General features: G+C 34.8%; 1 protein-coding gene across 3 annotated transcripts in view; it reads right to left on the reverse strand.

The window, feature by feature from the left end:
* LOC145663222 (cytosolic carboxypeptidase-like protein 5) overlaps positions 1–14,289 on the reverse strand; it is a 107,609-nt gene that overhangs the window by 63,150 nt on the left and 30,170 nt on the right. For 2 of the 3 annotated variants that reach the window (XM_081729585.1, XM_081729584.1), the window contains exon 9: positions 1,279–14,216. The exons of the other annotated variant lie outside the window; for it this stretch is intronic. In XM_081729585.1, the coding sequence (XP_081585711.1) occupies positions 12,792–14,216 (1,425 nt within the window). In that variant the 3' untranslated portion in view covers positions 1,279–12,791. Of the gene's footprint in view, positions 1–1,278; positions 14,217–14,289 lie in introns of those variants that run through there. 3 annotated transcript variants of the gene reach the window in all.

The raw sequence follows: 14,289 nt of genomic DNA on the forward strand, positions 1-14,289 counted from the left end.
CAACATTACGAATAAGAAACAAAACAGGATAAAGTTCAAAAGAGACTATGAAATGCCTTTCGGGTCACGGCCCTTTCAGATGCCATCTGAAAAGATTAAACATCATTGTGGATGACTTATGTGATCGTAGACAACAAACACCAAAACATGTATTACGAAGTGTGAGGAACTAGGTTAAAAAGAAAAAAATTTCACGGTGAGAAATAAATTGAGAAACCTTAATATGCAAGAAATTTTAACAAATAAACAAAACTTCAACAATTTTGAAATTATTACTAACAATTGGAATGAACTCTGGAAGAAGCGAAAATTAATCATGGAAAGAAGTTGACCAAAAAGATGATATAAAACCAACAAAATTTTAAATAAACTAGCCAAGTTGAAATTCAACTAAAATGACAAGCACAGTTTAGTTCTGGAATATCAAGAACTATATTTTTTCACTTTTTATGTTACGTGTGCATCCGAATCGTGCCCTAAAATACAGAGAAAAGAACTAATAATGACAGAAGGGAGAGAGAAACAAACAAACTGTAAGTAAAACTTGTAAACATAAAAAAACTGTATATCGTGAATTCCACAAGTATGTATGTATGTATAATGTGTTTATTGTATATAAACATTAAAATAACCAAGTAAATAAATAAATAAACAAAATTTTAGTAACAAAAGATGAATGAAAAGATTGCGATCTTGGCCAATAATTAGTTTTTGGATCAGGGGCCACAAAATTTTTGAACGGCCCCTAAATCGAGTTTTCGTATTTTCTAAGGAATAAGCACATCATATTGAGTTAAATGATAGGTTGGGTTTGGCTACACTGTATGTAGTTCTCCAGATATAAGACGTACAAGATAATTTTTGATTGAAATATATATTCGATTTAAAAAAAAAAAAAAAGTGGAGAAAAAAAGATACCATACGAATAAAAAAATCGCCCCTCTCGTAATTGAGGCTACGTAAGTCGAACGAGAAAGAGCGATATGTTCTAAAAACTCCAAAAAAGTTTAGAGAGACTTAAAAAACAAAAGAGGTATCTACAGTTTTCTCTTCAATAAGTGTACAATAAGTAGCAACAACAGAGGGAAATGGAAGTTTTTTTTAAAAAAAAAAATTCATTACAGTTAAGGAGAAACGAAGGATGTTAGATACCAGGAATCGAATTCGAGACCTCTAAATTAAGGACTAAGCACGCTACTTTTATTTTCTTGTACCAGCTGATGTTTCATCTGTTTAACGAAATATTGGGAAAGGTAGAGTAGGAATTAAAATTACGAATAGGAAATGTAGATTCTTTTTATTAGATTTACAATCTCCTTTCCTTTCACTAGGACAAAACAGCTACGGAATTATAAACGTATCAACTTCTTCACTATTACTATATGAAAACGTTGATCAAAATTTATTCAAATTCTTTTTGCAAACAAATTCACTGAAACATCTAAACAACGAAGGTTAACCGAGAACCAGACTGTTACAGAAAATGAAGAAAAATTGCTAAACACTTTTTTTTATATATATTTATATATATATTAAATTAGAAATTAAAGCAATTATATTAATAACTGTGCTCAAATCTTGTAACACACTTTACATATCGCCTAGCAAAGAAGCAAACAAAAATTATTATTGTGAAATAAAGTAGTAATATATAGAAAAAAAGAATTTAAAACAAAAGTAGAAAAAGAATCATCCGAGTTTCTCAACTCCTCAAAGACTATCAAAATCTCTTAAAACAAATTATTCAATTTAAACGTAAAAAAGTGTCTGGTTTTCTGCTCCATGGATCTAACTATTCAAAACACACTTCCACGTACTCAAACTCAATCATCTTTTGCATTTTTGTTGCCTTAAAACTATCAGACTCTGTACTGGAAAATTTTCAAAGTATATGCTATTCAAAAAGCGCGCCAGTTTTGGATCATCTGGCAAATTTTTGTTTCTCGGTTGCTGACATTGCTTTGTATTGTTGCTCTACCCACAAACATTCCAGTGGTCGCCTGCCTGAATTTCTCGCAGTTCTCCAGTCTGTGTCTAGCCATGGAGCAGTTTACTATAGCGCAATGTGTGCTAATTGTGAAAGCTTTTGATCAGAACGGCAAAAGTTATGCAGCAACTATCAGGCGACTTCGTGCGGTTCTAGGGCGAAAAGAGGCACCGAATGAATCAACAGTTCGCAAACTTATGAAAAAGTTCATTGGAAGGGGTTCAACAATGAAGATTTAAAGTCCTGGGCGTCGTCGTAGTGGTCATTCTGAGCAAACAGGCAGTCACAACGAAATTTCACGAACAGAGTTATTGCATGGCAGCGCAGTAGAGGAGGTCATATGCTTGACACCATTAACCATACCTGAAATCGGAATGTGTGATAAACGTGCTTATGAATTTTGTTAGTGTGTTTTGAAAAAATAAAAGTTCATAATTTGATGTAACGAAACAGGCGCGCTTTTTGAATAACACTATATTTGATTTTGAAAGCCAATTCTCACAGTTGTAGCCCACTTCATTTTTATCAACCCTGAATACTAATTCAATTTATGAAAAAAAAAAAAAAAAGGCTGCAATACGGTAATAGAACCTTATCATTAAAAGCAGAGAATAATGAAAGATTAGTCTTATCGGAAACTGATAACTCTAGATTGATTCCACAAATAAACCTTTCTACTAACAACAAACCACATTAACTACAATGCAATATGCGTAACTAGTATACGCAAAATAAATTCAACACTTTCCTCATAACAACAACAAAATTACAAACTCTTCCTCACAAAATGTATAATTAATTACAATCTAACAAAGTTTAAAACATAAAAGAGAGAGAGATATAAAGAGGATGGCACATCACATAAATTTAAAATAAAGTTTTTCTATAAAGACTCAGTGCTTATAACACGCTCCCTCTACAAGATAGGTAAGTTTAAATCAGGACACACTGGAATGGATGGCTTTAAACACAATAATACTTTGGCTAAATATTATGAGAATTATTTAGCGACAACGATATAATTAACTGGCCATCCAGGACTAACTTTTCCGTACAAACATATCAATAGTTATCATAGTTTGTTTTGACCTAGCCTTTGAAATCCTTACTCAATTTTCCTAGGGAATGACAAATCAGATTTAAAAACGTAACTTTCTCTGTGAAAAGCACATATACAATTTACAGGACAGTTGTATACAGTCGTAGCTTAGAAACGAAACATTAAGCTGTAAAAGTTCTATTCACAACCATTACTAAACGTATTCCGGAGTATATACTATGTATATACACAATTGATATTCTAGATGTAAGTCAAGTTCGACGAAGGCAAAAGCAAATTTCATTTAAAATTGGAAATGCTTTTCGTAAGAAAAATACACCGGAGAATGAATAGTCACGGACATGTAAATGTAATTTATTTATTTTTGTAAGACCAAATACAAGTGAAATCAGGATCCAGAAAAAAAAGGGAGGGGGCAGTTCTGGAGTCATAAATCCTTTAGTGTGGAGCTAACACCAACTGTTTTCATGAGACGGAGGACCGGTGTAAACTCCTTTAATTCGAACGCAATACATCAAATGCTTAAACAAGACGAAAACTACGTAGAAAAGTTTGCTCGTAGAGTAACATTAATGTATTATCTCTGTTTTTTACAGATCTATCGCACTGTTTTTTAAGAAAAAACTTCCGTATTACCTAGAATATATAAAAAAAATCTATTGTGTTATTTTCTTCACATTTTTAAAGTGAAAATACAAGTCTGTAATTAAATGGTGACTACGTTGATAACAAAAGCTAGGATAACAGAAATGTAAATAGGAAGAGATATGCTAAACTTGGTTCTCCTTGTAGGCAACACTTTCAAGACTAAAGGTAAAAAAAGCAAAGTTAATTGGGATAACACAAACGGGAAATTACTTAAATAAATATAAGTTCATCCCTTGTTATGAATGCCTGAAGTTACACTTTTTTTTTTTTTTTTTTTTTTGGTCAGTAAGAGTCCTGAAAATGCTATTGACATATACCGTTCTTCATTTTTTTCTTCCGTAGTGAAATAAGATTTAAATGCCTCTGTTTGTTTGTATGACAAAACTCAAAACTTTTTGATAATATTGATAAAAGATACTTTTTAATTTAACCGGCCATGTCCTTCAAAACGTACGTTTCACCTACTGAAATATTGAGACTAAAAATGATAAAGAACAAAGACTCAAATTAGATGTCGACATATGTTGATATCCATCATCGCTGCCTTCAGCATGTTACAACACAAAGGGCTCATCAACTTAAATGCAATATAAATGGTGGATTTTTTATTATCAACAGATGGCACCACATCTGAAGCGACAATATTCGCCATAATTCAATCAAATTCAAGACAATGATATTCAATTTTTTTCAAAGACAACTTCGATATACGAGGATAGTCAAAAATTCCCGGAATGTTGTTCTACTTTTGGCATTTGTGGATGCAATCACGGTGAGTGCATTCCTTATGTTGCCTATTTACGGATATGACAAGTGGGAACAGGTCACAACAGTCAGTTGACGAGTAGTATAGCTAGACGGAGGAATATTTGGTGATCAGTTGGTGGAATGTCTTGGTCCAAACAGTGCACAAAATCAAATTCATGTGCAAATTGGGGAAATGTGCTTTAGATACTTACTTTGATAGCCTTAAAATAAGTTGACGGTGTCAGTGGTTTAAGGAAAACGGCACAGATACCCGTTTCGCCACCGCAGAACACATCAAAACCAACGAGATGGCCGAACTTCGGAAGATGCCAAAAGAGGATTTTCGTCGTGTTTGCAGTAATGGCAGGAGCGATGGAGGAAGTATGTATGTTTCGAATGGGCCTACTTTGAGGGTGATTATGTAAATGTGTACCTACAGTGTGGTAATAAAGAGCCACAATAGAATACCGGGAACTTGCAAGACTTCCCCTCGTATATTCAAAGGATAATTTGTGCAGTTTCTAATTATTTTATTTCATTCTTAAGAGTATTTAATTTACTCTTCAGAAATATGTTTCCAATAATAAAACTGCACTGATTATTCCCTGATTATTGATTCAATTTAATTTACCGAAAATTTTCGGATTTTATCTGTTGTGAATATTAACGTTCTCTGTCAAAATACATCGAAAAGATAAGGGAAACGCGTTGTCGTTTATATTGCAGAAATCATTACAGAATACATTAACATTTGTATTTCATATTTATCTATGCAATTTCCATATTAATCCTTTTGATATCTTTTATCTTGAAAATGCTGCCAGTATTCGTTTCAAAGGCTACAAACAGCACCAACACTGCAATTTCTTTTCTCATTTAAGTCCTACTTTCACTGATCATAAACTGTACCTATCTTTGTAGAGTGACGTGTCTTACTTACAATAATCATTACACTAAACAAAACCTTCGGAGATTTTATAAACTTATCTTATACTCAGTAGTAATAAACACTCTCCATACACATTCCCTTGTCATATTCTCGAACGCTTCTACCCACAAAACACAATTAAAATTGCAAACTTGATGTTTTATCTGCATTATTATCTTTCATTATCCAACAGCTATTCGAATGTATAATTTTACCATGAAAACAAGTTTATAAATCTAAATCTCAACTAATTTGTTTACAAGTGAATACGTAGAAGATCCTTTTTAATTCTGTCTGTGTTCTAGAATATCAACAACAATTGTTACATCATGATACAAAATTCTCGGTTAGGATAGTTAAGAGGCCTAATCACTGAGAAATTAAAATGCCGCTAATTTTACAGTAATTATATGATTCTTCAAATAGATAAAAGATAATCGGAATGTGGAACAAGATCGCCCTAGACAATATTACTTTGCATGAGATACCGTTATCACGAGACACCTAGTAGCTTTTCGTTTGCAGCCATTTAGAAACGCGAAAATAAATGACGATTTTCTAAATGGCTGCAAATCAAAAGCAGATAAGTGAGTCCTGATAACGGTATCTCATGTAAAATAATATTGTCTAGTGAGCTCTTGTTCCACTTTTCGATTATCTTTTATGTATTTCAAGATATCACATAATTACTGTAAAATTAGCGGTATGTTAATTTTACCGTGATGGGGTCTCTTAAGCAAATGTACAGAATTCGTGAGAAGCCTCTTCGAGCTACAAACACTGAAAATTTATTAAACAACATTTGCTGAAATCGAATGCCCAGATATTCACTGTGAAGTTTCTCAACAAAACAGTCACTACGTTGAAAGACAATTTACCTTCTTTCTTAAATGACTTTTAACCAATGTTCTAATTAATATCATTTTTCCTCTAATTTCACATAATGGCACTTAACTTTGAAGTTGTATCTCCTTATTAAATTAACTTATCTCAAGATCTTCTACATATATATCTAGTTAATCGACAGACTTTATTTATTGTGAATGCAGTGAAAATGAAGATTAATACATAGGTTAGAATTACACTATTTCATTCATAAAATAATTAAATACTTCAAATATAGCAATTATTTCTACAAAACAAGCTTATAAATTATTCAACATAAACAATCCAGAAAGGAAAATTTAATTTTAAATAATACGATGACTTTGTTACAAAAAGTTCATGAATCTAAGCAACCTTTAAATGTAGTAGTGACCGAAGTATTTATGAAACAAATTAAGATAAAATTATTCCAAGAGATCTCTTATTCAAACTGGAAATCGCAAAGAAGGCTTTCTCCTGAATCTCAAGGGTAGTACTATGGAAGTATAACAACAACACCACCACCAATAGGCGTTTCGTAAACAGCAAAACGTAAAGGTCCTCAAACGAAGTTCAAAGTCCTTCGCCTGTTAATGACTACTTTTTTATAATGAAAAAAAAAAAAAAAAAAAAAATACAAACTAACCTACTATCCCCAAAGCAGAACAACAGGCGACGGTAAAACAATGTCGTAGAAAAAAGAAAATCAGGGATGCAGAAAAATTGCCTTACCGCTAAACGAAAATTACTGCCTAAGAAAGAGTGCCTACTCTGTAAATAAAAATTACGGTTGCAGAACGATTTTGTTCTCCGTAAATAGAACACGATTCAGAACAACTCAACGTTTCATAGTCATGATAATATACCGATAAACTTGAGAAACGCAAAAGGGAAGAGTAAGCGATACGTACAGTCGTCAATTGTGAGTGCTACAGTACATGCAGCCGAGTCGAGACCCTAGCAGATAGCTGTCTGATGGCAGGATGCTTACTGAGCCACTGCACATTGCTTGGTAGCGCTGCTGCCGTCGTGGTTAAACGTAACTGTGATACTTAGAAAATGGTTACCTCAGGACATTTGTGAAAGCTGGGGGTCTCTAATTACCAATATGCAGCCAGTGATTTTTCGTTTGAGGAGATTGACATAACTGATATGTTGGCTTACATCCTGATAAATGGACCACCTGCTGCTTACAAGGGAAACAGGAAATTTTTGAAAATGGTGTTATGTGAAAAATATGGTAGTCAATACAACAACCATTTCAAGTCTATTTCTGGAGGCAAATAAATGTCTAAAGACGTGATATTCAAAGTTGTACGAAGGATTCAAGGAACCTTAAATGATTCATCACTATCTTTTAACATAATAATAACAACAATAAATAAATAAAGAATTACAGAAAAGAATAATAAAAAAAAAAGCAAGTAAGTATCTGTATTTCTTTTGCAGTAAATATATGAGGGGATTCTTTAATTGGTTCCTCATTCAGTTATTATATAACCCTATAAGCTCCCAATTGCGTTATTAGTAAAATGCTTGGAGAGTTTATAAATTTTTCGTAAGTCGTCGCAGAAAGTTCAAAAGTGTTCTGCTTTGGGGACTACTATGAAGATTCATATGATGCTGTGCCTAGGGTTTGTAGCGATGTTACGAGAACAGTGTACTAGCGGACACTGTAATAACTTGCTTGATGTAACATTGACTGTTACGAACCGAAATTAGTGTTAGTATTTCGTATGCCTTCAAAATGCTGAAAAGAATGTTTCTCACAGAAAATATAAGGTCATAACAAAGAACCCTGTCCATATCAGAATAACTCACGCAGCTGTATCAAGATTTCGAACAATGTATTATCGTAAAGGTAACAGTGATTCATCTTAACTCTACTGTTGTTCGTATTAATATTCCTTCTTTTTTAAAAAAGAAATTCCAGTTTCGTTTTGTAATCCTTTCCTTTGATGTTAGTACTTTGCAATTTCCAGTTTTTAACCACAACGGGTACAGCATGTTACATAATATTCTGTATATCGGAATGACCAGAATTCTCCTAAAATTGTTACAAACTAAAATACGTAGAAGTTATCTTGTGATTATGAACATAATCAGAAATTGATGGTAAATATCCTCCACACAATTACAAGTATCACCCACCCACACAATAAAACAAGCACTCACACTCAAATAAAATATTTTTGACTCTTGACTATAATATCACATTCTGTTGGCTGAATAACATTGTTGGCTGCTATTATTTCAATGTTTAAAACAACGTAAAGAACTCACCTTATTTGAGAATGCCACTGTTTCAGAAACTGTTTTCACATCGTTCAATCGCCATATTTTGACAATTACAAGAAAAGTGATGTAGTATCGCTTTTCAATGTCGAAAAGCGGAACATCAACCATAGAAAGATCATAGCATACTTAACAACTCCTCAACCGGAAACAAAATTTTACACTCAACAATTATCGCAAACAAAAGCATATGGAAACCTATCTGTAAAATGCTATCAAAATTCAACGGTTGGCAGTGCGATGCGACCCATCCGATGACAAACTAAAATTCCTTTCAATGCAAATTAATCAAATGAAGTTCTCCATGTGTATCAATGGAAGCACTGCATATCATGAACAATCCTTAAACAGACAAACTGCAAAAATTTTCAACAACTATCCTGTTTTATACTTTGTGAAGTTATCACGAACAAAAAAACGTAATACTTGAGATAGCTTTCCTCAATCACTCGTGTTTACTAACTTGTAAATCTATCCCATTTAACACATTCGCTTCCACATCCGACCTTGGTCAGATTTGAGCACGCGGGAAGATTTTGTTTTAAAAATCACGGCAAATGGTTTACGTAGTTCGTCTTAGCTATCAGAGATGGCAGATGAATTACATTTCAATATTATTTTCTTTTTCTTAAGATCTGTTTCTAAATATTCTGTCAGCAGTTGATATAAACGTCAGATATTTACGACGTAGAGTCCAATAAGTTTCCCCTCTCGTTTTCCCCAGCAAAGCGAACAACAATGGGAGAAACAAGACAGCGGTTGCACGCGCAACACACCCAAACACAAGTGGGTATCATTCGTCCGCGCTCCTGCAGATGGCGCTGTCGCAAAGCGAAGACAAGTCTCTCAGTTTGAGGTGGTAGCTATGGAAAGAAGGCGCGTTTTGAATCCGTGATCAAAGGAGGGAATGCGAGGGGTTGTCCGCTATGAATGGGCACTTGGCGTATCGGGAGCACAGAACCATAACCGTCTCTGATGTGATGAAGAAACAAATTGTGTCGCTAATTCAGTGGGGGCGGCAGCAAATGCTGGACACACCGAGACCTGGAAGGACGGGCACTACAGGCTTTGAAGAAGACTCTCAGCGGCAGGCGCTTTGAAAGTAATGCTGAAGTCAAGAGAAGAGGTTCAACGCTTCTTCCGTATGCAGAGCCCTGAATTTTTCCTGGAATTGTTTTTGAAGATCATAGACCAATATGACAAATGTCTCAGTGTACATGGTACTTATGTAGAAAAATAAAGGTACGTCTGATCTTTAATGTCTCATGCTATTTTTGGTCTTCCATCCCCACCTCTGCCCCCAGTCGCCTGGGGAAACTTATTTTCGGACTGACAATGAAAACAACCATTATTTCTCGAAATGTATACAAAAATTGGATTTAAAATGAAAGAAAATAGGGATGAAAGACTAAACAGTTCTATTGTCATTCTTGGGGGTAGAAGGGTCAGTTAAGATAAAGTGAACAGAAAGGTTGATAGGGAAATCAACTATATACAAAACAACCATTACTGCACACTTTTCTCTATCTACTTTATTCCTTTTTATCTTTTATTGACCTTAATCAACACTTTCGCTCCCGGAGATAACAAGAAAGTCGTTGAAAACTTGAACGACAATGGTCTGTTGCGAGAATCGTTCATGGTATGTATTGTTTATAAGGAGATATACCATGAATACAGTTGTTACTATACTTTAATAGATGGCCACAATGAAGCAAAGCTACTGAAATTTTTGTTAAGATGAAAGCACTTAATTACACAGCCTCCCCCAAGAAACACAAAAGTTCTGTGCACCGGACTTTTGGGTAAGAATTCGATGTATTACATTAGGCACAATCCAAATATAGAAATCCCAAGACAATCAACCTTAAAAAAAGGCCAAGAACTTCAGGGATTTTCGATAAGGAAAATACACGTTAAGACAGCCATGCAAAAGATCAAAGTTGTATGTAGTGGACTCCAGGGTGTGGATTCGATGTGTTTCGTTACGTAGAATTCAAATTTCTAAACCCCAAGAAGATCGACTGTGCTAATTTTGTTTTATGGGCGAAAAACGTGTGTGCTGTCTTAACGTCACTTTTCCCTATCCAAAATCGCTAGTTTTTCGTCCATAAAATAAAATTGACAGGTCGATCGTCTTGGGGTTTCGAAATTTGAGTTCTGTATAACAAAATACATTGAATCCTTACCCTCACCCTTGGATCCTTTGCACGGAACTTTTATTTTGTGTGTGTGTGTATGTGTGGCTGTGTTATGTCAAAAGGACAAGAAATGAAACAGTTCAAATCTCTATTTCTCTTGATTTTTAAGCTTAAAAAATAAACAATTTAGTGATATCGACAATTCTCTTCTTAGGAGTGATAAAAGCGCAGCACACCTGACAATATTGGAAGAGTATCTTATGTTAGTACAGCAGATTATTTCGGAGAAGTAGATTCCAAAATATCTTGGAATCGTTTCCCACCCTGACAAATAAATAGAGAAAAATATTTTTCACTTATTTAATGACTCTCCAAGTAACTATATATATATAGGATTTATATATATAAAAGGAAATCCACGAAGCCGTGGCATTCACCGATTAAAAAATAAATAAATAAATAAATAAATCTCGTCTTTGAATGAAATATTACGTAAATCAATTTTTATACCTCCAATGTCAACCTAAAAAATGCTCTCCTGAATTTTGTATGGTCAAAATAGCAGCCAACACTGTATTATAAATTTCAAGATAATAATGTTTTAAATATTACTTTACAACACACAGCCGTTTAAGTAATGATAAAAATGTTCTATTTATTAAACAGTTAACAACTCTGTACGCTTCTTTTTAATATTGTTACGAAAAATTGTTTAGACGCTAGCCAGCAGCAAAATATAACGTTATTCCAGATTAAGTGATTTACTATTTACATTTACATTAACATCAAACTAAAAAGGGGGAAAAAAATCATAAGCGTACTTATGAACACAAAACTAATAGATCTACGCTCTCTCTCTCTTACATTACATGGCATCAACATAACCACTTGCTTTCAACATATATCGATTTATGTTACATACATACATAAAGATTTATATGTATATACATATTAACAAATACTGTACTGAATTCTTACCTCCTATATAACAGCTAGGAAAAGCAACTTTGTATATTTATATATATATGGATTTATATATATATTTATCTATATATATATGAAAAAATGTATAATAAATGAGATTTATACATTTAAATTGTGTGTTCTGAAGTTAATAGACAACTACCTGGTTCCTATCATATATATATATTACATTCTCTTATTGCTAGCTCTACCTACACAGTGCTCTCAGTGTTGGAATAACTAACATTCTCTCTTTTACCTCCGTAAATGTAATTACGGAAAGAGGAACCTTAATATGTCTTCTAGGTACTCAATTTAATTTTCTCTTATGTTCTTGTGATATACATGTCTTTCTCCTAACTACGAATGCCCATTCTATACTTGCATAAATGCAAAGTGAATTCTAACTTGATAAATTTTGAACTTCGGCATCTGGAGTACGAGAACAAATACTCATTTAGTGAGAATAACTACAAATGTGTTCTGTGATATCCAATTTCATGATTAATTAATGCTAGAATTTCTTTGGAACATAAAAATGTGTGATATTGATTCAGTTACCATTCTTGTCTCTGAACATTCTCTTTTGTAGTACTTAATCGATGTACTTCTACGAAAGGTGTAGTTGTTAAATGAACAATGTAAAGGCTTGACAATGTTCCACAAAATTTTATTCTTATGCTTCGTCGCAAGTCATTTACTGGCTATTCTATTGGTACTCTAGTGCACTTGAGAAATACATAAATTTTATTCAAGTTATTACATGTAAATTTCTGGGATAACAATGAAATGGAATGGCAGTGAGACCTATATTCTCCTGACTCCATTTTTGTTATAAGGTTTAATGTAAACAATGTAAAGAAAGGAGCCTGTTGGAATAAATACCAATTTCTATACAATCTACATAATGTGTAAGTATATATCGATAAAATCCTAGAAGCCTTTTCTGATAATTTAAGTACTACAAAAAAGAAATAGGATGAGCACTGAAACCATCAACAATTCTGCTGTCAAAGGAAGTCAACCAGAACACACCCACCCACCCACACACACACAACGACATAACATAATAGTATTGGCACACAAGCAGAAGTCGTTTCGCCCACACTGATTCTCATTTATCACAGACAGCTCATAGACCCAATAAGAACAGGTAACTTATGAAAATTTACATTTAGCCTTCTTGCGTTTCTTCTCACTTGTCACGTGACTCCCTTCCTCACTTCCTGAATTGTGCCTCATGATTGGAAGATTCCTTACTTTCTTTTTACACCAATCGCCACCTTTCTTTCGTCCTGAACCCGTTTTCTGCATTCCTTTAATTGGCGATAAAGGCTGAGGTTTACCGATACTTTTACCCTGTTTGATTGCTTTTGTACTTTGTTTCAGATCCGAACTACTACAACCACTCCCCTCTTCCTTGCTTTTCATGGTCCCCGCGGACTGTTTGGACACAGAACCCCCGACCTTCAGCTTGCGAGGAGAGAATTTGGAGCTCTTTTTAGAGCTAACTGAGCCTCGTCTACTGCTACAACGAGAGAACGACGGTTCAGACTTCGCCTCCCACGAGAGCACAACGTCCCCTGCTGAAGCGGAACTCCTCATTTCCGACCGAGGTCTTTTCGAGTGGTGACTCATGTGTAACACCGCGTCATCAACGATCGTCGTGTATTTGGACAGCTGCTTCCTGTTGGGCAACTCAACGTCTCCCAAATTCTGTTTCAACAACGATATCACCTCTGCACGTTGCTGATCATCTAATTCTGACGTAAGCCGAAACGGAACCTGTTCGTGTTTTAACTGAGCTATCTTCAGTCGTTTGGTTCCTTTAACAACTTCCTGCTCCCCAGCTACTTTACCTTTCATAATAGACTTCGAAGACTTCCCTACCCCCTTCTCAGCATTCTCCACTGGAGGTTTATTGGAAGGGTATAAACTGGAGACGCTACTCAGATTTTGCGGCTCCACACTTGAACACCATTTAGTGATTGTTCCGCAAGGGGCTCCTCTAAATGACTGCTTTTTACCTAACACTTTCTGGCCACTGATTTTCTTAACTGTGTCTAACGACGTCACCTGAACAGGTTTTGAAACATTTCCCATCGGTCTCCTAGGAACTTTACGTATATTCCCCTTGCTTCCCGTACTTTTATTCTTAATAACCAAGTTCTGGTGTTGCTGAAGAACTCCTGATGACTGGGATTTTTTCCTCCCAGACATCGAGGAACTCTGTGAAGGACCAATGTTCTCTTTCGGCTGGGCGAGAATTTTAGTCCGTTGAAAAAATTCCGTCAAAGGTCTCTGCGTAGAAAAACCAGACAGATTCTCCTTTCGTTCAGAATCCGCACTTTTGTCCATCTCAACATTTTTCACAGCTTTTACTTCTTGACCCCCAATATGCACGTTTTTTGGAACAGACGGCTTAGGCTCTGCTTTGGATGACAATGGACTCAGATGTCGAGTCTTGGACTTCCCAAAGTAAACCACTTTCGATGTCCTTCTCCCGCTTCCGGACTTCAAAGAAGAAAAACTGGGACTCAACGGCTGTGGCAGCGCTACGACGCTCGAAGTTCCGCAGCCAACCTAACAAAAAGGAACAGAGTGCTAGCCTCGCAACTGGATATTTTACACAACAACAAAATCAATACTATTCTTT

This window comes from Thermobia domestica, chromosome 10, assembly GCF_964235325.1.
Source record: "Thermobia domestica chromosome 10, izTheDome1.hap1.1, whole genome shotgun sequence".
Classification (NCBI taxonomy): Eukaryota; Metazoa; Arthropoda; class Insecta; order Zygentoma; family Lepismatidae; genus Thermobia; species Thermobia domestica.